General features: G+C 46.5%; 1 protein-coding gene across 3 annotated transcripts in view; it reads left to right on the top strand.

Moving 5' to 3' along the window:
• Nucleotides 1-27,973, top strand: part of SMARCA2 (SWI/SNF related BAF chromatin remodeling complex subunit ATPase 2) — a 1,761,756-nt gene that overhangs the window by 437,747 nt on the left and 1,296,036 nt on the right. For all 3 annotated transcript variants that reach the window (XM_085632958.1, XM_085632957.1, XM_085632956.1), the window contains exon 14: nt 392-492. In XM_085632958.1, the coding sequence (XP_085489084.1) occupies nt 392-492 (101 nt within the window). The remainder of the gene's footprint in view (nt 1-391; nt 493-27,973) is intronic.

The raw sequence follows: 27,973 nt of genomic DNA, 5'->3' as shown, positions 1-27,973 counted from the left end.
GCTGATGTTGAAGAATCCATAGTCATACAAGCCAGAGTGTCTCCTGCCAGCTGAATTAAAAAGAAATGGCTCACATAATCATCGAACAGTAGAAGAATATAGGGTGAGCTCTGCAGCTTACTGGTGACGATAAAAGGCAGTAACATCTTGCTGAAAACAGCAGACGAAAAACCTGTAAATCCAATCTTTGCCCAATTCTCTTAGTCCTTAGCAGGCGTCTTCATAAAATAGAATTGTGAATAGGGGCAAATGCAATTCAAAATGTATGTTTTGTTCTTCTTTGATCCTCGGACTATGCTGTTGACCAACCCCATGGTGAAGCTGTTGTGCTGTGCCTGATGGACCTAGCAGTTACTGAAGTTAATTTTTATTGGAAATGTTTCTGCTGTAGGATGAGGAGGAGGATTCCAGTAGGACGGAAGCAGAAGAGAAACGACGGATTGATCTGAATGTGGATGATGTTTCGGAGAGGGATGCCAAGACAATCATTGAGTAGGTGCACCTTGGTTTAGGTTGCTGTTGTTGAATTTGCTTAAGATGTATAAAATCACTGTTAATCCTCGGATTAATGCTGCATCCGTGTCCATTTTGCATAGCAACTGACTTGGAGTCCTTATTCCCCATTCCCCAACAGAATTTAGGCAAAATGGAGATAACGTACTTAAAGGGACTTCTTTATAAAACCTTTAGAACTTAACTTCATACCTCAGACACTATACAGTGTCTGACGTGGATCCTAGGGCATAAGCATTGATCTTTAGGGGCTGTTTGTTTGTTTTTCCTATGTCTGTGTCCAGTTGTATTGTAAGGAGCATATGTGTCTGTTTTCAGTGTTCTGTAGCACTATGATTTTATTTGTTTATAGAAAAGCATACAGCAAACTCTGGGTTTATATCCTCATTTTCCATTTATCATAGTCGTGTATAAAATGTGCAGAGCTCCTGTGCTCTTTTCTTAGTCAGTTTATTGATAAGTGGCATGAGTCTTTCAAGTCTACTTATCAGAATGCCACTCTTAAGTGCATATACAGCCTCAACTGCACACAGATATGTCATCCCTGGTAGGGAGATGGAACAGAGTGATCTCACAAAGTGTCAGTGAAGTTTAGGATATTGCTAGGCACATACCCTCAACTCCTGTACTCATATGTCTTCCCCCTCCATTGTCTTCTCCACCATTTGAGGCCAGACCCTTGGTTAATTGCTTCTGGGTGCTGGATGTTCACTTATTACTTCTTTTACTAAAGTACCTAGTGGTTGATTTTTCAGCATGATGGAATCATTTATCTTGCCTGCTGCCCCCCCACGCATCCCCCGATCACCCCAACCCTCTTTATGTTTAAATCATGAGTCTCTCAGAAGTTATGTTTTTTGTGATCCCTAAAACACTGCCTGTGGTGCCAGGATTGTAGTTCTCCTGCCAGCAAGTTTGTATGCTGCTTATTTGTAGCTAGTGATTTCAAGACCACGCTTTCCTTTATAGTTGACACAAGGAGATGATGGACCGAGCACTGGAACTTTTCAGACACTCACCCCCAGTCACAGATCTGGGTTGAATCCATCATCATTCTTTAGCTCACTTCGTCACCCCAGTTCACACACAGCTATATGCAAATCAGTCTTGACCCTGTGCCTCATGGGAACAGTCCAGACCGAACTGCCAAGCCATGTCTTCCCTGGACCAGAAACAAGCATCCTGATACCAGTTTTGGATTAACACCCCTCATCAGCCAGACTAATTGAATCCAGTGGCAAAGTGAGCAAGGGACCCACGTTTGGGCATACCCTGTCAACTAAAGGCGAAGAAAGCAAACACAAGGAGATGATGGACCGAGCGCTGAAACTATTCAGACACTCACCCCCAGTCACAGATCTGAGTTGAATCCATCATCGTTCTCTAGATAGCTTCGCCACCCCAGTTCAGAGACAGCAATATGCAAATTAGTCTTGACCCTGAGCCTCATGGGAACAGTCCAGACCGAACTGCCAAGCCATTTCTTCCCTGGACTGGAAACAAGCATGCTGAGACCGGTTTCAGGGTAGCACCCCTCATCAGCCAGCCTAGCTTGAATACAGTGACAAAGTGAGCAAGGGACCCACGTCCAAAAAATGTAAACCTTTTTTAAGCTCCCCATAAGGGAACAGTCATTCTCCACATCAATTCGCCACATTCATTTCAGTATGTGCCGACGATAGTTGGTCATGAAATGCATGTACCTTACATGCTTCAGTACTCCAAACAGTAACACGCCGCTTTGGTAAAACAGCCATTACAAAAATGGGGTGACCCAATAGTGATCAAGGACCTGGGTAAGGTATGATACAAAAAACAGCGGTCCTAGACCTTCATTTATGAATCAACAAATGATTTTGTGAGCATTCATTAGAACAAATTAATCGCTCATGGAACTTAATACATTATTTACAACAGAAAAGTGCAACAAACCATAATCTGGTTCACCATGCATTTTTATTTTCATGTCAAATGGTGAAAATCATATGTACGTTATCAATTTAGCAGAGAAGGTTGCTCCAGAGGGAACGTGCATAGGAGAAAGGGTGCTGAAGTGGAAGGTAGTGAGAAAGAATATTAAAAAATTGGCAAAGGAAAATTTAATGCAGCAAAACAATTGGACTGGTTTTGAATCACCGTCCTTGAGGGCCTGGCCACGCTATTCAGTTCATAATCACAAGTGTATTGCATTTTCAATGTAAATAGAAATCAGACCTAACTCATGAACAATATTGGACAATACTGACTTTTATGCAGACCCACTACCTTGAGACCACTGGATATAAACTCCATGTCCTGTCTCAAGCCTTCAAGCTACTGCTCCTATGCGCATTGATCCGTGAAATTGCCCGCATTAGCCATTGAAATTGTGGACGCTAGCTCCTCACCTCAATTATTGACCAGTATATCACAGTTTACGGTATGTGACAAGGCCCCATACCTCCCTAGGTTGCCCCACGCTGTCCTGATGAAGATCCGCAAGGCCGAGGATCAAATCACTCTCATGGCCATAAGACGGGTCGAAACGTCGACGCCCCCTTTAATCTAGCCTGGACCTCGAACTTTAACCCCCACGTGCCATTCTAGGATTGATTTCTATTTAAATTTAAACTGCAATACACTTGTGATTATATACTGAATAGCGTGGCCAGGCCCTCAAGGACGGTGATTCAAAACCAGTCCAATTGTTTTGATGTATTACATTTTCCTTTGACAATTTTTTAATTATTCTTTCTCACTACCTTCCACTTGAACACCCTTTCTCCTATGCACGTTCCCTCTGGAGCAACCTTCTCTGCTAAATTGATAACGTGCATATGATTTTCACCATTTGACATGAAAATAAAAATGAATGGTGAACCAGATTATGGTTTGTTGCACTTTTCTGTTGTAAATAATGTATTAAGTTCCATGAGCGATTAATTTGTTCTAATGAATGCTCACAAAATCATTTGTTGATTCATAAATGAAGGTCTAGGACCGCTGCTTTGGTAAAACAAACACCTTCTTCCACAGAGAGCAATTTTCAAAACTCTGCCAGTTCAGGGCAGGCGAAAGCAGTGTCGGAACTTGTCGCATAAAAGTGGCAGCCCCGCATTCCAGTGACTGCACCTGCAAGAATGTCAGATACAAATGAGGCAGTATATGTATATCTTTGCAAAATGCTGCTGTAAGCAGCGTTTTCAGAAACATTTTTATCATTCACCTTCTAAGCAAACCTCACGGTATTTGTCTTTAAATCAGTCTTGTGTTGGCAGTTTTGACAAATGTTGTTAAAAGGCTGTTAGAACACCCAGCCTCTAGTGAACATAATTGTAGCGCAAGACTGTTTTGGTGGTTTCAGGTACCTCTGATGAAAGGATAGATGGGATACTGTCCTTCTCTGCGTGCTATCCTTGCAGTCTTTAAACAAATGTTGTCTTTCTGTTTCCCCCTCCCCCACAGCTTCCTTCCAATTCCTTATTAACAATGACATGTATTACTCTTTTTTTCTAAAAGTCATGAGGTTATACTATTTACATGTGGAGCTTGCTCAAACGTTTTAAATAGAATTGTCGGCAAAGCTCGAGGGATTCAGAGAGGTACTTTATCACCTATATTGAGCACTTAACTTATAAGCTAGCTTTAAAAGCTTCAGTTTCCTGCTGTGTTGTTTCCTTCCTCAGAGTGCTACACATGTGAGGTCTTATTCTTACAGAAGGACAGATGCCCAGGCAATAAAGGCCAGCTAAGATCCTGTCAGGTTTCAGCACCAGGCTATATCAGATACTGACAATAAAGCAGACAGTTGGCTACTATTCTGACTTATTGTCAATATTGTGTTACAGATTTCCGTCTGTGCATGCTTTGGCTAAACTTTTGGTTGGCTGTTTTCCTTCCTCCTACCTTCGAGAATTTAGAATGTTATCATATTGTCATGGTCAGGAGTAAAGGAGGAGTGAATATTGAAGTTAAGTGCACTTTACTCACTGTACTGATTATGCTACTTGTACTCCTAGTCTGCTCTATCTTCTTCCTCCAAGCAATTAACCTTCCACCCACGCCTTTTGGTTTAGTTAATTTATGAATGGCAGTAAAAGGGACTGATGAATTGAAACTGCCTACTATACACCATTCCCTCAATAAACAAATATGCGTGCACTACGGGGAATACATTATAGTTTCTACACATCTGTTCGTATTCTATTTCCGGGACAATTTTTGTCAACATTGTTTCACTTTCAGCAACTTCTCACCTGCATTTAATAGAAGCCTAAATATTTTTTGCAAACAGGTAATGTTTCCTTATTGAAAAGAAAGGACAACCAATACAATGTTACCTGAGTTCTTGGCCACAACAATAATAGTTTTGCAGCGTGGATCTTTTCTGGAATCACATGCTGTGTATTATTTCTCCATCTAGTAGTGGTAGGATCCTGAATTCTCCCTAAAATAATTTGCCTTTCTACTCTTTTGTTTTTTGTTGTTGGTGGGCATCAATGAACCTCCATTTGGTGTCCCCTTGTTACGTCATTGTACTTCCTCTGGAAGCTCGAAGCAAACACAAGGAGATGATGGACGCAGCGCTGAAATTTTTCAGACACTCATCCCGAGTCACAGATCTGAGTTGAATCCATCGTCATTCTTAAGCTCACTTCGCCACCCCAGTTCGGTCATAGCTATTTGCAAATCAGTTTTGATCATGTGCCTCATGGGAACAGTCCAGCTTGGACCTTTGGTTGCAATCTTCAGATTATTTTTTCTGCCGTTGGGTCTGGATGCATGCTGAAGGCTTCCAAACAATTGGGAGAAATTGTTTGCCGAAAATCAAGAAAAGTTTACCAAAAGTTGACCGGAGAGAAGGATGCAGCTGAAGAAGGTATCGGAGAAATTGCGCAAGAAGGACACGTTTTTTTCTCATCCACGGTTCCAGAGAATGCACATGCAGGGGGCTCCCTGTACATGGAGATGGAGAAGACACAGTTATAGTTGTGCAAAAACTATCATCATAAGTTTGCTCAAAAAGACCAACACCCATTCTGTAACCTCTGTCTGCCTGTATATCTACAAAGTGAGGACTACAACGCCTGTTCAGTGTTCACCCCAAATACTTTGAGGATAAGAGAGCACCTGAGACACCAATTTTGGGGTTCACAACCAAGTAATAAAGAAAGCCGTAGATAAATATGGGGTGCAGTTAGAGGAGGAGAATAATCAATCATGTGTTCGAGGCATATGAGCTGCAGAATTCACACTCTGTGCATAGATCGCCATCTGGTGTTGGGCTCGGATGCTTGCACCTTGTTGTTGTCTTGGTAGAAGTATTTTGTAGTCACGAGATAGGTGACTCCTCCCTTGGACGATAGTGCGCATGGGCATCGACTCCATCCTCAGATTGTTTTTTTCCACCATCGGGTTCGGATGTAACTTCAGTGCTCCGGTTCGGTACCGTGTTTTCCAAACCTTTTCGACGCGCAAATCATCAAAGAAACTCGACGGTATTGTTTTGTTCGCGTGCCCTTCGACACGGTCCTCAAATGCCCGATTCTAGTCATCGAAGCGGGCCGCTGGGCCTATCGGCGCCTTTTGGGCCTACGGCTAATGGAAAGGACTCCATTTAAAAAATGCCCCCAGTGTGGAGCTAAATTCCCACACAGCGACCATCACAAGGTCTGTAACCTCTGCCTCTCGCCCTAGCACGAGGGGAGTAATTGCCAAGCCTGCGCCTCTTTTCGATCCAAGAAAACTATCTGTGATCGCCAGGCCCGAGGACACGTTATGGCGCAGCAAGCAGCTCCGGTGCCGGAGGACATCTTCAGCGAAGGCCCGATGTCCCGGAGGAGGATTCGGAGGATCTGGAAATCGTTTCCGAAGCAGATGACACCGACTCAGATGACCACATCTCTCCAGGTCAACGAGTGAGTACAACTGCCCCTACTCCAACCTCGCCTGAAAGAAAAAAAGGCTCCGGTCAAGACTTCGCCTGCTGGCCCCAGTCGCGACCGAAAGAAAACTTTAGATGCCCCGCCCCCAGGCCCGGCTCCCAGGACCAAGGAGAAGCCTTCCAGCTGCTCAGCACCGACCAAACCGCATACCAGTGCCCCACAGACACCATCGGCACCGAAGGCGGGAGCACATCCTACTCCCGCAGTCCCCAGAAAGCAATCTGTACCGAGCACCTCGGCGCCGAAGGAAAAGGCTTTGGATCCGAAACAAAAAATTTTGGAGCCGAAAAAGATTTCGACATCTAAGCCGAAGGATCAAAAAAAACCCTTCCAAGGTTCTAGAGCACAAATCGAAACCTCGCTCTGACCCAAAAAAATCGGCGCCGAAAACGACTACCGAAGAGGAAGAACTTTTGCGACTGGATCCCAAGCAAAAACACTCCAAGTGGACCCCAAAACAGGACATGTGGTTAATGTTCCACACAGGAAGAGGAAATTGGACATCCCTGTGGTGCCTCCAAAGAAAAGAGACTATGCTACTTCAACTCTACGACCCTCTTCTCCTGTTCTTCCTCCTAAACCTTTCTCTCCACCACACTCTCCCATAATTCCACCATACTCCCCACCACCACAGGATGATGATGATTTAGGGGATGGGGGAGGAAACAATTATCCTTTCACTGACCCTGATGACGACACAGATGTACCACAGGACGATTGGGATGATTATGATGACCCAGTAGGCCCTCCAGACCTCCCAGACCCCGATGCATACCCAACAAAGCCATCTCCCCCAGATGACAATATTGGTTTTAGCCAGCTTATAGACAGGGCTACCCTGTACCATGGTGTTCAAATGTATTTGGATCCCCAGAGGAGGTCTTCCTAATAGACACCTTTACACAGTCACACAAAGCTGTGCAAACTTGACCAATGCTAAAAGGCTTCATTAAACATGCCCCAGCCATATTCAAAGACCCTGTAAGGGCTAGAATTCTCAACCCCAGAATTGACAAAAATATAAACCTGCTTCCAATGATCTTACCTACATCAAGGGTCAACTACCTTTGGTATCTCTAGTGGTCACCAACGCTAGAAAACGTGCCAATTCTCAAACCTCCGGTGATGCTCCACCTCCGGACAAGGAGTCTAAAATAGTAGATGCTTCGGGGAAACGAGTTTCTGCCCAAGCAGCTAATCACTGGAGGATAGCCAATGCGCAGGTATTACTTGCCAGGTATGATAGGGATCATTACGACCAACTAGAAACCCTATTGCAACATTTGCCTCATCAATACAAGACCCTGGCCAATGATTTAATTCAAGAGCGCAAATTAATAACTAATGCATCAATCAAGTGTGCCCTTGATGCAGCAGACACCGCATCAAGGTTCATTAACACTAATGTGTTACTAAGAAGACATGCCTGGTTGCGCATCTCTGGCTTCAACAGGAGGTACAAACAACTATCCTCAATCACCTGTTCAATCACGAACAATTGTTTGGCCCAGCTGTGGATACAGCTTTAGAAAAAATGAAAAAGGACACGGAGACTGCTAAATCCATGGGAGCATTACAGTCTCCATCACACGAGGTTCCTTTCGGCGCTCCTTCTGTAGAGGCGCATCCAAAAATATCAGTGCAGACACTGCTTCTTCCTCATAGAAAAACCCCACACAAACATCCCCTAACAGAGGATATTTTAGAGGTGGATACAGAGGAAATAACAACAAAGGAAGAGAGGCCGAGGTAACAACAATACTCGCGCCTCTCCCTCTAATAAACAGTGACTTCCCTCCACTCCCTCCAGACCATTCCACTCCGGTCGAAGGGAGACTATCACAGTTCCTACCTGTCTGGCAATCCATCACCACAGACAAGTGGGTGAGACAAATTATCCAGTATGGTTACTGCCTGGAACTTACAGCAACTCCACCCAATATACCACCCAAGCAGCGCACAATGTCCACGGAACATCTGATGCTCCTCAAACAGGAAGTTCTTTCACTGCTTAAAAAGCACGCAATACGACAAGTCCCTATACAACGTCAAGGAACAGGAACATACTCCCTATATTTCCTAATCCCCAAAAAGAACGGCACCCTAAGGCCAATATTGGACCTCACACCCCTCAATCTCTACATACAGTCAGATCATTTTCACATGATCACTCTTCAACAAGTCCTTCCACTGCTTCAACAAGGCGACTTCCTTGCCACACTAAATCTCAAAGACGCCTACTTTCATATTCCCATACACCCTGCTCACAGAAAATACCTAAGGTTCACTCTGGACGGCCAACACTATCCGTTCAAGGTCCTTCCATTTGGGGTGACCACAGCACACAGGGTCTTCACAAAGTGCCTTGCAGTAGTAGCAGCACACTTGCGAAAACAACAAATCAATTTATTTCCATACCTCGACGACTGGCTTATGCAAGCCAAGTCATACCACCAGTGTGTTCACCACACTCATCAAACCATTCAGCTGCTACACAACTTGGGGTTCAGAGTAAACTACACCAAATCACATCTTCAACCATCCTACATACATCAGTATCTAGGAGCCACAATAGACACTTCCAAAGCTCTAGCATACCCCAATCCAACAAGGATAACCAGTATGCAAACCCTCATCTCCAAGATTCAGCCCCAACACTCTCCCAGCACGAGTGTTTATGAAACTCGTAGGAATGATGGCCTCTTGCATTTTCATTGTACCTCATGCAAGACTTCAGATGCGCCCTTTACAGGAATGCCTAGCAGGTCAGTGGAACCAGGCTCACGGTCAACTTACAGATCTGGTGTTGGTGGACAGCTGCACACATCGCTCTCTGCAGTGGTGGAACAAACAAAATCTTTCCAGAGGGCGGCCGTTCCTAGAGCCGGTTTCACAGATAGTGCTAACACCAGACGCATCACTCACCGGCTGGGGAGCCCATCTCCTAAACCACACAATTCAGGGCAAGTGAACCACTAAAAAAAGACTGTTCCACATCAGTTACCTAGAATTACTGGCAGTTTTTCTAGCGTTAAAGCTGTTCCAAACACATCTCCTCAACAAAGCTGTCCTAGTTCGCACAGACAATACGACAGCAATGTATTACATACAGAACCAAGGAGGAACACACAGCTGTCTCATCTAGCGCAAAGTATATGGAGATGGGCCATTCCACCAAACGTATATCTTCTGTCAGAACATCTTCCAGGGGTGAACAATCAGATGACGGATCTGTTAAGTCGCCAGACTCAACAGATACACGAATGGGAACTTCATCCGCAAGTTCTTCAACCCTTCTTCCAGATGTGGGGCCAACCAGACCTAGATCTGTTCGCCACACATGCAAACGCAAAATGCCCAACCTTCGCCGCCTGGTTCCCACACCCGTTGTCCAAGGCAATGCGATATGGATGAGCTGGTGAAGAACCAAGACTTTAAGGCTTGGCGGCGCAGGGTACGCCTTAATCTCCTGAGTTCACCTGCTTTGTCGAACAGAGACACGGGACACTCCGTTAGGCGTAGAAGATAAGGTTTATTAGCTGCAGCTAAGTACAGTTGTCCCAGAAGTACACTCGGTATGTTCTCAGGAGACTGCCACTTTACTTTGTGGCGCACAATCTTTTATAATACACATATTCACCAAGAACACTCCCAATGCATACAGGGTTAACCAATCAGAAGAATGTGAAAACAAGATATCTGAAAGAAACACGTTAGTTAGATTCCTCACCTTAGAATATCCCCAGGCGTCAGACTGGATCCGGAAGATTTTTGTAGCAATACCCCTTGCGCGTCGCTAGGCGTCATCTGCGTCGTGCGCCGGAATGACGTCGGAGTACTTAGACGCCGCCCTCGCGCGCTGACGTCAGTTCTTTTTTCCGCGCCAGTAAGCGCCGATCCGGGAGAGCTACCCCTTTAGTCATTTTTTGACTAACTTTTTTTACTCTTTTTGGTCACTTTCTCGACTCTGGTACCGGCAGGATGCCTGGTTTCAAGGCCTGCGACGACTGTCACCGACTGATGTCGGTGACCGATCATCACCGCCGGTGTCTGTACTGTTTGGGCCTCGACCACGACGCGGAGTCGTGCTCCGATTGTATGGCCCTGACCTCGAAAGCTCGGCAGGAGCGGTCCCGTAAGCTTCTCGAGCTTCGCCACTCGGCTCCGTGCCACTCTCGATCCCGGTCTAGGAGGAGGTCCAAGGATCGGTCGCAGAGCCGCACTCTACATCGTCGCTCGTCTGGCTCAAAGTCTTCGGGTAAGTCGAAGCACTCCAAGAAGTCCAAGAGGCGACACCGCTCTTCGGACTCCCCTCGCCCGTCGCGCGACTCGGACGAGGGTCAGGGTGGTTCCACCCCCGCGGCTCCGCCGGTGCCGCGCACGTCCCCATACCCGCCGGTCCCTGGGACTGACGCGACGCCGGCGGAGGTCAGTGCCTTCCTCTCGCCCATGAGGAGCCTGGCCCCGCCGTCGACGCCCGCCGGCGTGCCTTCGGGCCCCGCGGACTCGACTGGGCGACCTTGCGCACCGGCGGCTCCGGCCCCAGCGCCGCAGGTCCCCGAGGGGCCCAGGCCTGGGACGCCGGTCGACCTCGTCACGCCTCCTCCGCCGGCGTCGACACCGGTGCCACCTCCGACGCCGACTCCGGTCGACGTCGATCCCCGGTTCAGCCCCTGTCCGGTCCCGATGCCGGTGCGGCGCCGCCCGACGCCGCATCCGACGCCGCTAGAGACACAATTTGTCTATCGACCGGCTCCGATCATTCCTCCTGTATACCAGGAATCGGATGACGGGGGTGACTGGGAGGGGTCTGAGGACCCTATGGGCCTTCAGGGCCAACCTTCACAGGACTGGGCAGATGAACTGGGGGAGGCCAGTGGTTTGGATACCTCACCGGACACTGGATTCATCTCTCCTCCGACTGTGGCTTCGGAGGAGGGTGCAGCTTTTTCTGTGGTGCTGCGCAAGGCGGCCGCGGCCCTTGGGCTTGAGCTGTCTGCCGTGGCTGTGAGGACTAACATCCTCACTGAGGTGCTTCAGTCTGCCGCATGCTCCACTGAGCCTCTGCTGCAATTCAATGAGGCCCTCACTGACGTTCTGCATGGCACCTGGTCCAAGCTCCACAGTCCCTCCTGTGGATAGGAACGTTGCCAGGCGCCACCGCCCTGCTCCGGGCGACCCCAGTTTTCTGTCCCAACACCCCACCCCGAGAGTCTGGTTATCCAGGCCTCTACCTCCCAATCCTCCTTCCCGTCCGCTTCTCCGGACCGGGGTTCCAAGAGACTGGAACAGTTCGGTAAAAAACTGTTCTCCTCGCTCAGTTTGGGCCTGCGGTCTTTGAACACCGCCTGTCTCTTGGAGCGTTTTTCCCACTCTCTGTGGGATACGGTGGAGGACGTGCTGCCACTGTGCCCGGGGGAGGCCCGGTACGGCTTTCCTTGGCTCTGGCCGATGGGAGAGATGCAGCGCGCCATGCCATCCGATGTGGACTCGACACTACGGACTCGCTGGGTAGGGCGATTTCTACCACGGTGGCGCTTCGACGTCACGCCTGGCTGCGGTCCACGTCCTTTTCAGGGGATGTCCAGAGCACTCTCATGGACATGCCTTTTGATGGCGCTCGCCTTTTTGGTGAGAAAGCGGACAGTGCGCTGGCTCGCTTCAAGGACTCCCGGGCTACGGCCAAGTCCTTGGGCCTCTCGGCCCCGCGGCCACAAACTTCCACTTTTCGCTCCTTTCGTGGCCAAGGAAGGGGCACCTCCTCACGTCCGCCTAGCCACCGGCCACAGAACCAGCCTGCGCACGGTCGCGGACGTGGTTTCCGCCGAGGTGGTACTGGAGGACAACGCGGTCAGTCCGCCTCAAAGCCTTCCTAGTCCGAGCTTTCAGGCCCATTCCTCGCGAGTGGGAGGCAGGGTTCGTCATCACCTGCTCCACTGGCGTACCATCACTTCGGACAGGTGGGTGCTGCAAATCGTCCGAAGGGGCTACTCCCTCCCCTTCAAGACGACCCCTCCAGCCATGCCACCGCAGCACCACCGTATCTCGGAGGATCATTTGAATCTTCTGCGAGAGGAAGTTTCGGCCCTCTTGGCCAAAGAGGCCGTCGAGCGCGTTCCGAGCCCAGAAGTAGGTCGTGGTTGTTATTCCCACTACTTTCTGGTTCCCAAGAAGGGCAAGGGGGGCCTGCGCCCTATCTTGGACCTCCGGAACTTCAATGCCTTCCTCCGGAAGGAACGGTTCAAAATGTTGACTTTGGCTCAGGTTCTAGCTGCCCTAGACCCTGGAGACTGGATGGTAGCGTTGGACTTGCAGGACGCATATTTCCACATCCCCGTCCTGCCGGCCCACCGGCGTTACCTGCGGTTCACGGTGGGTCCGGAGCACTTTCAGTTCACCGTGCTCCCCTTCGGCCTTACCAGTGCCCCTCGGGTGTTCACGAAAGTGATGGAGGTGGTCGCAGCTCATCTGCGCAGATCAGGGGTTCCAGTCTTCCCCTATCTCGATGACTGGTTGTTGAAGGCGGGCTCGCCCCAGACAGTCGTCTCCCACCTCCAGACTACGGCGGATCTCCTGCATTTGCTGGGGTTTTCCATCAACGTGCCGAAGTCACACCAGAGCCCCTCTCAGAAGCTCCTCTTCATCGGAGCAGTTCTCGATTCGGCGCAGTTCCGGGTTCATCCACCGGAACAGCGGGTCCGGGATATACAGGCCCTGATTCCCATCTTTCGGCCTCTATCCTGGGTTTCGGTCAGGCTAGTTTTGCGGCTTCTGGGGCTGATGGCCTCCTGCATCCTACTAGTGCATCATGCCAGGCGGCGCATGCGGGCTCTGCAGTGGGACCTGAAGTTTCAGTGGGCCCAGCATCACGGCAACCTGTCCGACCATCTCTTGATCTCGGAGGGCACTGCACAGCAGTTGCAGTGGTGGCTCACGGACCGCGATTGGGTCACGGGCAAGAGCCTCTCCCTACCCCTACCGGTGCATGTCGTAGTGACGGATGCGTCCCTCCTGGGATGGGGTGGCCATATGGGAGAGGCGGAGATCAGAGGCCTCTGGTCTCCGGCGGAGTCTCGCCTCCACATCAACTTGTTGGAGCTGAGAGCGATCCGACTTGCACTGAAAGCCATGCAGGTGTTCACGGACAACACCACCGCCATGTGGTATTGCAACAAACAGGGCGGGGTGGGGTCGTGGACCCTTTGTCAGGAGGCTCTGCGCCTCTGGACATGGCTGGAACACCAGGGCATCACCCTGGTGGTTCAACATCTGGTGGGCTCTCTGAACGCCAGAGCAGACGAACTCAGTCACCGGTGCATGATGGATCACGAATGGCGTCTGAACTCCGAGGTGGCGCAAGGTCTCTTTCAGCAGTGGGGAGAGCCTTGGTTAGATCTATTCGCCACCGACGAGAACGCGCAATGTCAGCAGTTCTGCATGTTGGAATTTCCAAGGCGGCACTCGCTTGGCGACGCTTTTCGTCGCGAGTGGAGTTGCAGTCTGTTGTACGCCTTTCCGCCTATACCACTTCTGCCCAGAGTGCTGAAGAAGATCAGGCGCGACCGGGCCCAAGTCATCTTGGTGGCTCCGGATTGGGCACGAAGGTACTGGTATCCCGAGCTACTCAGTATGTTGACCGATCCTCCGATACGTCTGCCCCTTCGGGAGGATCTTCTGTCGCAGCAGCCGGGGACGGTCCTCCACCCGAACCTGTCCAGCCTCCACCTCCATGCGTGGAGATTGAGCGGTGGCAGTTGATGCCATTTGACTTGCCTCCTGAAGTCTGTGATATCATTCTGGCAGCCAGGCGTCCCTCCACAAAGACGGTATACGCCTGCCGGTGGAACAAATTTGTGGCATGGTGCACAGCAAAGGCTGTGGATCACTTTTCCGCCCCTCTTTCTGAGGTTCTCCTCTTTCTTCTTTCTTTGGCCCGGCAGGGCTCTGCCCTGGGCCCCTTGAAAGGTTATCTTGCTGCCATCTCTGCCTTCTTATGGCTTCCTGATCAGCTCTCTCTTTTCAAGTCCCCTGTAGTGTCACGCTTTCTTAAAGGCATTACTCACACGTTCCCTCCTGTCCCTTTCGTAATGCCTCAGTGGGATTTGAATCTTGTCCTAACATTTCTGATGTGCGCTCCCTTTCACAATTGTCCTCTTTGTCTTCTGACTCTTAAGACTGCTTTCCTGGTAGCCATCACCTCGGCTAGACGGGTGAGTGAGCTCCAGGCTCTATCGTCCAAGCCTCCTTTTCTATCTGTTCATCCGGACAAGGTTGTCCTTCGGCCTCGTCCTTCCTTTCTAGCAAAAGTGGTGACCCCCTTTCATCTTGGGCAATCTGTCACCTTGCCCACCTTCTTTCCACCTCCGCATCCTTCCAAAGAGGAAGAGCGGCTCCACCGTCTGGACCCAAAACGTGCGCTCTCCTTTTACTTGGACCGCACGAAACAGTTCCGGGTGGACGACCAGCTTTTCGTTGGCTACGTGGGTGCTAAGAAGGGAAAAGCTGTGCACAAACGGACCATCTCTCGGTGGGTCGTTTTGTGCATCAAAATTTGTTATTCCTTGGCAAAAAAGGACCCTCCTGTTGGGCTGCGAGCCCATTCTACTCGGGCCACAGCGGCTACTACTCCGTTGGGACGGGGAGTCCCTTTGCAGGACATCTGTCAGGCGGCGACGTGGGCTTCGCTGCACACGTTTGCCAGGCATTATTGCCTTGACAGCCAAGTCCGGAGGGATGACCACTTTGGCCGTTCTGTTCTCCAGGACTTTCTGGTGTGATCTTGGTTCGCAGACCCACCACCGGGGTTGGTATTGCTTGGGTATCTATTCTAAGGTGAGGAATCTAACTAACGTGTTTCTTTCAGATGAACAAGATACTTACCTTCGGTAACGATGTATCTGTAAGAAACATTAGTTAGTTAGACTCCTCACCGACCCACCCATCCTCCCCGTTCTGCGAACTGACATCTAGGGTTAAGGCTATCCCTTTCAGGGCCCTAGATTTTTTGGCACCAGTGTCGGTCTCTTGCATGGCTCTGCGTTCCTGGCGCGGAAAGCTATGTACAAGAACTGACGTCAGCGCGCGAGGGTGGCGTCTAAGTACTCCGACGACGTCATTCCGGCGCACGACGCCAACGACGGACGCGAAGCCGCAGACGACGCCTAGCGACGCGCAAGGGGTATTGCTACAAAAATCTTCCGGATCCAGTCTGATGCCTGGGGATATTCTAAGGTGAGGAATCTAACTAACTAATGTTTCTTACAGATACATCGTTACCGAAGGTAAGTAACTTGTTCATTAAGTAACTCAAATAAGCGTCTCTTCTATCTGTGTTTGTCATCCTTCTCCACAAGTTAATCAGTGGTAGTGTTTACAAGTCGACTTGCACGTGGCGGGACACATTTGTATGCCCTGGAGGACAGTTGTGAAATCAGAGAATATGGGTAAAGAATAGCGAAGGCCAGAGGATAAGATAAAGTCAGGAAAGAATGGTGCGAACCAACAGATAGTTGAAACAGGGATCAGTCAACCAGACGAGGATTAGTGGAGTCGGCCGGACCCTGACACCAGCTTAAACAGAGGCAGGAAGTTATTTGACACGTTGCAGAAGGAAAGAGGAAAACAACACCTCTTCCACCGTGCTGCCTGAGTGAGGGCAACACAAAATGGCAGAAAGACACAAAATGGTGGCTAAATATGCACGGGATCGGAAAACTGAATTACCTCACTGGTCAGGCAGATTTGCGTACGCTTTTCCGACACTCCTGCTCATTCCACTAGTAGTATGCAAGCTCAAACAGTCTCTCAAAATGATCCTAGTTGCTCCAACATGGGCACAGCAACCATGGTTCACAACACTACTCTAAATCTCAGTAGTTCCACACCACAAATTACATCTCTCCCCAAAGCTGCTAACGCAGAACCATGGAGAGATAAGGCACCCAAATCCAGCACAACTGAATCTAGCGATCTGGCTCCTGAAATCCTAGAGTTCGGTTACCTCAACCTCCCACCGGACTGTATGAACATTATTAAAGAAGCCAGATGCCTCACTACTAGAGCTTGCTATGCAGCTAAATGGAAGAGATTCGGCATTTACTGCAATAATAACAAGATTGACACATTGGATGCTTCAATCTAAACATTATCTGCTATTTGCTACACCTACAAAGATGCAATCTGGCATACTCCTCATTAAGATTACATCTGGCTGCCCTTGCCGCCTACCTACAAAACAGACAACATTTGTCATTGTTTATAGTGCCTGCTATCAAAGCTTTTATGGAAGGCCTTAAAAGGATAATTCCACCCAGACTGACACCCTCTCCAGTGTAGAACTTAAACATTGTTCTTACTAGACTCATGGGTCCCCCATTTGAGCCTTTACAAAAATGCGAATTACAATTTCTTACATGGAAAGTAGCTTTCCTTGTCACAAACACCTCTCTCAGGAGAGTAAGTGAGATCCAGGCTTTAACCATTCTTACAAATACATTGTAACAAGGTGGTTCTTAGGACAAACCCAAAATTCCTTCCCAAGGTAATCTCTGCTTTCCTCCTTAATCAATCAGTAGAGTTGCCAGTATTTTTCCAAAATCGTGATTCTGTAGCGGAAAGGGCTCTTCACACGCTCGAAGTCAAAAGAGCTTTACTTTACTACATAGACAGGACTAAAAACTTTAGGAAAACAAAGCAACTGTTTGTAGCTTTCTCTACACCTCATAAAGGCAACCCAATTTCCAAAGCTGGAATTGCCAGGTGGATAGTAAAATGTATTCAAATATGCTATCAGAAAGCAAAACGTATGTTAACAATTTCCCCCTAGAGCGCATTCAACACGCAAACTTGGAGCTTCCATGGCATTCTTAGGGAACATTCCCCTAGAAGACATTTGTAAGGCAGCAACATGATCTACAACACACACCTTCAACAAACACTATTGTGTAGATGTGCAGGCAAAGCAACAAGCTTCTGTAGGCCAAGCTGTTCTTGGGACACTTTTTTAAACCACTGCAACTGATACAGGTGATCACCGCTAGCGGAGACAATGCTGTACAGTCTATGCACAGAGTGTGAATTCTGCAGCTCATGTGCCACGAACGGCAAATGCTACTTACCAGTATGCATCTGTTCTTGGCATATAGAGCTGCAGAGATTCACACGCCCACCCATCTCCCCGGAACCTGTATCTGTTCCAGTGTTATCTTAGATACATTCTCATGGACATCTTTCTGTTTATTACAAACTCCATCATTTCCCTTCATGACTAAAAACAATCTGAGGATGGAGTCGATGCCCATGCACACTATTGTCCAAGGGAGGAGTCACCTATCTTGTGACTACAAAAGACTTCTTCCAAGACAACACCAAGGTGCAAGCATCCGAGCCCAACACCAGATGGCGATCTATTCACAGAGTATGGATCTCTGCAGCTCTACATGCCAAGAACAAATGCATACTGGTAAGTAGCATTTTCCTTTTCTATTAGAGACTCTCCTGCCCATACAATCAAGGAATACATTGTTGTCTATGCTCCCAAGTGTACTGGATCAAGGAAAGAAGGCATTTAAAGAACCTGCAACATGTAGAGCAGTTACACCTAGGGCAGAGAAGAAGTAATAACACTTTTCCAAAGATCCAAGCTACATAAAAGGTAAAGTTCTAGCAGATTCAATAATAACATCAACTGCTAGGAAGAGAGCCAATGTCCCAAGCACAGCAGACCTCCTCTAGACAAGGAGAGTTAGAGGATGGACCTCATGAGTAGAAAGGTTGAGTAAAGCGCTGCAAATCAGTGGTGTATTGCAAATTCCAACACACTACTCAATCATCACGCCTACCAACATTGTGAGGAGATAGGAGAGCTAATGAGATACCTCCCTGAGCGGTACCAAGAGGTTCAGCACACCTTGTAGAGGATGGCAAAGACATTGCCAATACTTGTTTAAAATCTGCAGTGGATGCAGCTGATGCATCAAGCAGGCAGATGATGATAGGCATTACAGATAGACGCCTTGCCTGGTTGAGAATTTTAGGTTCAAACAAACATACTAAATGCACTATTCAGGAGTGCGGTCGATGAGACTGAATCGGTTGAAAAAAGATAACGAAAAGGCAGTCAAAGGGGGCTGTGCAGTTCAGAGGCAATATGTGCAGGGTATCTGTACCCTTGCGAAGATCCACAGGAAGGGGCACATTCCAGCTTAGAACCTCTCATCAGACATACCAACCAACATATCAGGTAGGTAGTCCATCAAACCAACAACAAGAAAATGGACAGTACCAGGAGGGATGACAGTCCTTTCGCGGACATCCACGCGGAAAATTACAGCCTCAAACGAGAGAAGCATCCCAAGTAAATAAGTGACTATCAAAGATCACAAAGGACACTCTACAAACATTCAGGAGTGCAGTAATAGAACAACAAACATACAAGAGTGCAGAAATAGAATATCGAGAACTTCTACATTCAACGCCAGTAGGAGGCAGAATCAAGAGCCTCCTTCAGGATTGCAGGAAGATCACTTCAGACAAATGAGTTTAAACATAATACAATACGGATATTGCATAGCATTAGACCTGACAACTCCATGCAAAAGACCAAGGAGAAAGGTACAGTCAAAAGGAGGAAACATCTCGTCTACTTAGTAGAGAAATGTTGTCAGAGGATGCTATAGAATTAGTGCCAAAGTTGGCAATAAACAAAGGAAACTACTCCATATATTTCCTAATGCCAAAGGTAGATGGAACACTACAACCAATTCTGGACTGATTGTTTTTAAACAAATGTATAAAAAGGCAAAAGTTCAAAATGACAACCATGCAAGAGGATACCACAAATGTAAGGAGGGGATTACATGGCAACAATAGCCATAAAAGATGTTTATTTACACATTCCCATGAACACACGCCACAAAACATCCCTCAGATTTGTGGTAGACAAAAAGACACTACCAGTTCAACGTGCTGGCAATAGGAATCAATTCAGCACAAAGTGTCTAGCAGCAGTAGCAGCACACCTTCAAAGGCAGGGCATACACGTTTATCCCTACTTAGATGATTGCCTTGGTAAGGGTAAACTCACACAAGAAATGTTAAGATAACATTCAGCAAGTAATATGAACTCTATACTGGCTAGGATTCTGAATAAAAATTGAGAAGTCATCTCCAGAACCAGAACAAGAGAAAATGTTCTTGGGGGCCAGGATGAATTCAATTCAAGGGAAAGTATTCCTCAGCGAGAAGACAACAGTAGCACTGTTGAAGGAAATGCAGCTGTGCCGGAATGAGCAAGCTCTGAGAGTGAGGACAGTGAGGAAGCTACTAGGAATGATGGCTTCCTGCATCCCTTTCATACCAAACACAAGATTCCACATGACACCATTTCAGGAATGGCTACCAAACCAATGGTCACAGGCCACAGTGAGTTGGAAAGAACTAGTGATTGTCACACACAGAATAGAGGAGGCAAAAGCATGGTGGAACAGATCACATATAACACGGGTAAGGACATTTACACAACCAACTCCAGCTGTGACCATAACGACAGACTCCTCACAGATGGGATAGGGAGCACGCATGAACAATCTCAACTCAAGGGGAGTCTGGAAAGAGCAGGATGCAGTACAACACATCAACATCCTGGAACTAAAGCAGGATTCCTAGCCTTAAAAGCCTTTCAAAAAGAGCTTTGGGGGAAAACAGTATTGATAGAAACAGACAACACAACCACCATGTTTTACATAAACAAACAGGTTGAGACACTGTCTCTACAGCTATCAAGATTAGCACAATAACTGTGGAACTGGGCTAGTCAAAGGAAGATGGAGGTCTTAGCAGTCCATCTACAAGGAAAGGACAATGTCGAGGCAGACAGACTGAGCAGACAAGCTTCATGGTCGCTCAAATTGTAACTGAACCAAACAGTACTCAAGAGGATCTTTCAGAAATGGTATAACACCAAAAATAGATGTGTTTTCAACACCACAAAACGCGAAATGCCAAAGCTTTGCCTCAGAACAGCATTATCACCAGTCCATAGGAATGCACTGTTGATAGGTTGGTTATGGAAATTTGCATATTCTTTTCCCCCGATACCAGTACTTCACAGAGTAATCTGCAAATGCTGGATCAGTGGCATAACCCTGATACTAATTGTGCCACAGTGGGTGAGACAAACATGGATCTCAGAACTAATAGAGATCCCAGGGGAATATTCACAAATAACCTATCAGGCAAGTTCTGCTGTCAGTGCATGGAGGAAAGCTGCTTCACCCAGAACCAGAGTCTTTAAGCCTGGCAGCATGGTTCCTGAAGACTTAGAATTTGCACACCTACAGTTACCAGGGAATGCAATGGCTGTCTTAAGAGAGGCAAGGAAACCAACAACTAGAAAGTAATATAGAGCAAAATGGAAAATATACTCACTGGTGTATACTCACTCTGGTGTCTTAAGGAAGGATTATTAAAGAAGAACACGAGATGAGACAGTGCTAAAGTATTTAATGCATCTGCTAGATGTAAGCTGACTTGTGCATCTTTAAAGGTTCATTTAGCAGCAATAGCGGTGTATACAAGGGGCCACATTGGGAGAAGTTTCTTCAGTGCACCATCATCAAGCGATTCCTAGAAGGAGTGAGGAGAATTGCACTTCCGAAAAAAAGTACCCCTACCCACATGGAATTTAAATATAGTGCTCACGCAACTGACAAAGGCTTCATTTGAACCTTTACACAAGGCTACATTACAAATGCTCACACTAGAGACTGCCTTTTTAGTGGCCATAACATCACTGTGCAGAGTGCTCACCTTACAAGGAGACAGATGATTCTGCACAGGACTATATTATTTTCTGTAACGTTTATGTAGTGGTAGAACTGTACTAAATTCTGCTTTGGGAATACGACATGTAGCGGACACAATCAGTGTATCTGTAATATTTTTTCAGAAATCTCAACAAGATGCACAAGAGTTTATTATGGTTATCCTTGGACTTTTGGAACAAGAAGAAGTGACTATTGAAGTGTTTTTTGGTCTAAGTTACAAATGGAATAATGATTGTGTTGATTGCTCTTTTACATCTGCTACTAACATACATTCTGAAAGGTTTATCTATTTAACATTACCAGATTTGTAAACTGTACAATTTGACAATCTGATAAGAAATTCAAACCAGAACATGACTTGCCCAAATTGTAAATCTGATTGTATGTCTACGTTACTGACACAGAGAAGTGGTAAATACGTGATATTGATGCTTCAACAATGTAGAGTAGATGGATAAAAAATAAAAACAGAAATTTCTAACTTTAAAGCCGGTCAAACTTCAATTTGTGGATGACTCTCATTTTTCATGAAGGAGTTCATATTACTCCAAGGCACAACACAGTGTACTGAAAAACTCTAAGTAGATTGGCAGAAAGCATTGACAGTAAGCTGATATTTAAACATAAATTGCCTTTTAAACTTCCAAATTCATACCATTTCTTTCTGCAACCAAAGTTCTAAGAAGGATTTCTCTTTAAAAAATGGTTTACTGTGTTTGTACTTTATGGATTATAAGTCTTAAAAACATCATTCGGCCTACTAAGGGTAATGTCTTCAAAATGGACTCTTACATATTTCCAAGTACACAAGGACAGAATTGTCATGAGGACTGACCCGCAGTTCATGCCAAAGGTTATCAAACAATTCCACATGAATCAACCTATACAGATACCAAGTTTCTTTCAGAAACCAAAGACTCGGGCAGAAAGGACATTACACATTTTGAATGCAAGATGTGCGGTAATGTATTACATTGAAAAAACAAAGGCAGCCAGAAAGACAAAACAGCTCTTTGTGTCATTCGCAAATAGTCTTCTAGGAAGACCAGTTACCAAGAACACAATTGCATGATGGATAGTACAAACTATTCAGTTGTGCCACAAGAATGTAGGAGAGACATTACAAGACACTCCTGGTGCACATTCAACCAGAAAGAAAGGAGCAACCATTGCTGTTAGCAAATACTCCATTACAAGACATTTGTATGGCTGCAACATTGCCACACGTTCACAAGACACTATTGTGTTGATATTCAGATGAACCAGGATGCACAAGTATGACAAAGGTCACACAACATTTGTTTTCGTATAAATGCTCATCTTTAACCCACCCACCACTGTAGTGACAAACTGCTAAAAAATCTATACACAGCATGTGAAACCAGAAAAGATTCACGCTGGAAAGCATATAGTTCCTTACCTGTCGGTGTAATTTTGCAACTTAAAGAATTTTCTGGATTCAGAAGCGAACCCACCCACCTCCGCCAAGAAGATGAAAGGAGGGAATGGCATAATTTTTTTTCCAAAGATGGCGACTAAAGGTGGGAGCTTCCGGAGGAAGCACAGCAATGATACAAAGGGCCACCAAATGGAGGTCCGTCGATGCTCATCAACTACAAAAGACAAAAAAAAAAAAAAGAGTAGCACAAAGTTTTTTAGGGCGAATTCCGGACCCAACCTCTAGATGGCAGCATAATACACAGCATATGGATCAAGAAAATTCTTCAAGCTGCAAAAAAACACAGATAGGTAAGAGACGTTCCATAACTGGATAGGTATGTCTGTGCTCACACTAACTACTGAAAAGTTGAGCATGACTGAAGATGGATAAAAACAAAAACAGTTAACCTTGCATAGGGAGATTGCTTATGTGCAATGTAATACTGACTTTAACTTGACAAAAAATACATTTTGGTGTGAATGTGACAACCGAAAGTAGCAGAACATATTGGGTGACTGACTGAGGACCAGCACCTTTACCCTAAAACTGATGTGAACAGCTACCTGTCCCAGAATACACATGGGTAACAACTCCTGAGTGATATAATTATTGAAGCTGCTTGGTTGGTCGGAGGGCAGCCATCAGCTCTTCAAACAAGGTCCTGGATAGCACCTTATTTTGTAACTTTTCTCTCTGACTGATAGGTGGGAGTAATTTATATGCTGCTGGAGGACTGATAATACGTTGATCTAATGCTTCTTCCCTGTTCTCTTATTAGAAACGTTTGCACTTGCTGAACTTGTTACGCTAAGTGTGTACAATCTGTTCTGCTCTCAGTTAAAGTAGGAGAATCAGTGGTAGGCATTACATTAAATGAAGATAGACTAGGAGTTTACGGTCATTTGTTCTTCGTTGCTACTCAAGAGCAATGAATTGCACCGCTAGTGTCAAACTCATAAAAGGTGATTGGGGGAATGCTTGCAGATAGGCTAAACCACTGTGGGTCTGTCTAAGTAGCATTCCAACCCATCGTTTTTTGGTCACTGTGCCACTCTAGCCTTTTTTATGCAAATCAGTACTGACCCTGCTCATTCATAAGAACAGTCCATCCTTAACTTACCAGGTGATGGAATAGCAGCAACCTCAGACCAGTCCAGGCCTTGTCAGTGATGTATAATTTAGATCCTATAGCACAGTGAACAAGGATCCCATGTCTGGGCATAACCTAGGCCACTAAGGGCATTACATCAAACACACAAAAAGGTGAAATGAGAAATAATTCTAAGGTTCGTTGTATTCCCTTCTGCCAGGTAGCTTTGAATTGGTCACACACTTTGCATATTTCGACTCCTGGACAGTCTCTCCCCTGAAAACTGTTCTGTTTCACTGAAGGCATCTGCTTCATTGATTTTTGAGCCCTAGCTTTATACTTTTTAACAGTGTACCCTTTAAGGGTCTTGACACCCTCACAATGTTACACTTCAAACAATGCCTTACGTGCTTCAAACAGATGTTGATCCTCCCGATTTCTAACTGGCAACTAAACCTCAAACATAACTAGTTCCTGTGAGAAATGTGTCCTCATGCACTGCAAGGCGATGAAGGCAAGGCGATGAAGGCTCTACCTGGCTCAGGTGAACAAAAGGAAGAATCTTGTGTCAGGTGGGTCATCTAAGAGGTATTGTTATAAGGATAAATCCTCCTACAAAATGCAAAAAAATCCTCACAAACCGGAGCATTCTTGCTCCAGACATCGCTCCTGTTCCAGGGACAGATCTCTGATTTTAGACTCTGCAACATCCTGGGAGCCATTGCCTGTGCTTGACAACCTGCACCCAGAGTTTCCAGCACTTTTGGATAACCCAGCCTTTTTTCAGGCTTTGCTTCAGGTTTTTAAATCCTCTCCTGCTCCCCCTGTTAGCCTTACAGAGCGTTCAGGAACTGACTGCATCCTTCAACTGATCCAGCCTCTTTGTTTGTAGGTCACATTTGGATCAGCACTAAGGCCACTTTAGCACCATGTACTTCCTCAGCCACTGCTCTGAAGATCTCTCCAGTTGCTCTGATGAGAATGTTTTTACCAGTGCCTCGCTATGCGCAGCTGGCACTAGTCCTGTAGTCAACTCTTGCGCCTCAAGCACAGGCCATTTTCACTCAGGCATGATAAGATGCTAGTATCTTCTGAGGTAGGTCATCTGTGCAAGCCACTAACTCATGCTCAAAATATTTCCCATCAAGATGCTTTCCAAAATACTTCACAATGAGACTGATTATGAGACAGAAGCTCTTCTTTCTCCATAAAACATGGATGACGATCTCTAGCTTAACCTCCAGAATGCCAGTTGGCGTGAGACATCTCCTGAACTTGAGCTGCAGTGTTCATCATGTCCACCTATGAAATAGGTGTCTTCCTTTACTGTGGCCATCTGTGGCAGAACCGATGAAGTGCTGGAACTTCCTCCTCCTGAGTAGTCCAAAGGTAATTTAGTGACTGATTCTGCAGCTGGCCACTTCTCCCTCTGGACCTCTGCTGTCCTTCAGTGAAGCTGTTGCACTCAGTGCTTGTGGCTTGGGACAAGCCTTTCTGTTCTGCTGCAGTGAGCCATCAGGTGGTTCGCAACAAACCTTAGTTGAACTGAGAGATATGTGTGGCCTTCAGACAATCACCTAAGACCTTTGTTGAACATGCTTCTTCATCCAACTTGAACCCCAATGCATTCCCACTGTTTCTTCTGATTGGGAGTCCAAGAGCATCACTAATGCAGGGAAGAAGGCCGCCTCCTCTGGTATTTTATCTTTCCGCTCCTCCAGTTCCACATGCTGGTAGACTCATTAGTCCCATGCACTGTGAATGGCCCACCTGGTTATGGCCATCAAGCTGGAGCATATGCATGGTCCCTTTGCACGATTAGTTTCAGAGGAATTGATCTTGATAGCAGGATAACTGTTGACTAGGTCCATGGGCATGGGTGGGTTGTCGTCCATAGGCTGCACACTTGTATGTGTGTAACCAGTTTTTCCATAGCAATTCAGACAAACCTTCTGTATATGCCATTCAACTGTGCATGGCTTTGTGAAGATAAAGCTGATTCAGCTCTGGAAAACTTTAAACAGAGCCCTGCCACGCTCAGTCTTAACTCCACAAAACACCAGTTGCATCAGCAATGCCAGAAGTTCCAGTGATATTTCAGGAGCCAAATATAGGATAGCACCAGAGCACTCAAAAACATTAAAAGCAAAGAATAGCACCCCCTTACAAAAATTCATGTTCCAAAAGTGTGTGCGTAATTTTTTTAGATTTGTTTCCAAACTCTTGTCCACTGTCGGCACCCTTATTATTCCTGATACTACTTATGGGGAAATGGAAGCCTTGAAAAAGTCTACATCACACGAAACACGTGTCGGTGGTACATAATATGGATTTTCATTGGAAACTGGCAATCTACTGACTTTACGTTGTACTTTTGGATCACTGGAGAGTTTGAGAATAAATCCATAAAGACGACTCATACACTATTGAACTATTTATTTCTGCTATGGAGTGTTATTCGTTGCTTTTACTGTTTTGGAGTGCTCTGGTGCTATCATATGTTTGCAATTTGGTCATAACCCAGTTGGGCTTGAACGCTTGTGACAACCATTAGGTGGCAGGGGGTTGGGCATTGTATGTAGCACTCAGTACAAAATTGAAAACCGTTCTATAAAATAAATATCATTTGGACTCATTGACCCTAAAGGATTACTCTGGGCATGTGTGATTGATATATTCCACTGCTACCTTTTTTTGTATATGTTGGTTGATATTTCAGGGGAAAGGGGACTTCGACATATTTTTGATTTCTGGGTGTTGAACTCCTTCCTTCACGAGAGGTTCACAATGCTCTTGCATGTTTCTGTCCTACTGGCCATGGAGTCTGGAGATAGAATAGTGTCCCTGAATCCCAGTCCATCCACTATCAATTTGTATTGCTCCCATTCAGACTCATATTGGTCCTTTGAACATTTGTTCAAAGTCTTGTTAATAGATGCAGCTCATCTTTGCAGGCAAGGGATACACGTATTTCCATACCTCAGTGACTGGTGATTGAAGGTGGACTAACCACAGCTGCAGTCAGCCCCCATCCAGAGCACAAACTTTCTATATTTCTGCCTGAGTGGTTCAGTCAGTTCCCCAAGTTCCACCTTCAGTGTACTCAGTGTCTGCCTTTCATTAGGGCTATTATGAATATTGTAGTTCTAAAGGCTTTTCTTCCTGTACAGTAAGAACCAGGGACTAGCTCTGATGCTTTTCTGTCTACTGGTCCTCCTGCTGCATGCCTGTGCAATGGATTTTGCAACAATTGCCTTTCGCTCCTTGGCTGGAGCGGCTGTCCTTCGCCGACAGGGCTGGTTGCGGGCCACTTGGTACCGCCCGGAAGTCCAGAATAAGATCTTGGATCTGCCTTTTGATGGAGAAGCGCTGAAAACATATAGATGATGCGCTCCAAGACATTAAGAAGGATACAGAAACAGCAAAATCCTTAGAGACTCTGCAGTACCGCAAGTTCCCATTTCGAGGAGCGAGGGGAAGAGGTAACTCTTCATATAGGGGAGGTTACCAACAACAACGGTACTCCACGTATGGTTCCCAGTCACAATCCCACAAGCCGCATTATAACCAAAGGCAGAATCAATCTTCTTTCTCTCGCTCGAACAACAAAGGAAGGCAAGGTCACCAGGGCAGAGACAACTCTAAGCGCCAATAGCGGCTTGCTGGCTCTGACTACTGCCCCCTCTCCTCCTGTGTCATCAGTGGGAGGCAGAGTTTCATATTTCCTCCACATCTGGTAACAAATAACATCCGACCGTTGGGTATTGAACATCATTCATTACGGCCATACCCTGGAGTTTGTCCAACCACTACCATCCAAGCCCCCTCGCACCACGGTATAGAAACATCTTTGTCTGCTACGGTTAGAGGTCCATCAAATGCTCCTCAAAGGAGCTATAGAACCGGTCCCTATCTCTCAAAGGGGAAAGGGGTTTTACTCCCGGTTCTTCCTGATCCGGAAGACGTTAGGAAAGTGGCGCCCTATACTAGATCTGAGGGATCTCAACACCTATCTCATCAAACAATCCTTTCGGATGGTTTCTCTACAAGACATCCTTTGACTTCTCAACTCAGGGGATTTCATGACCACTCTGGATCTGGAGGACTCTTATTTTCACGTACCCATTCACCCAGCTCACAGGAGGTTTCTTCGCTTCACAGTAGCCAAGAGCGATTTTCA

The sequence above is a fragment of the Triturus cristatus genome, chromosome 2_1 (genome assembly GCF_964204655.1).
Source record: "Triturus cristatus chromosome 2_1, aTriCri1.1, whole genome shotgun sequence".
Taxonomy (NCBI): domain Eukaryota; kingdom Metazoa; phylum Chordata; class Amphibia; order Caudata; family Salamandridae; genus Triturus; species Triturus cristatus.
This window is presented reverse-complemented; position numbering and strand designations above follow the sequence as displayed.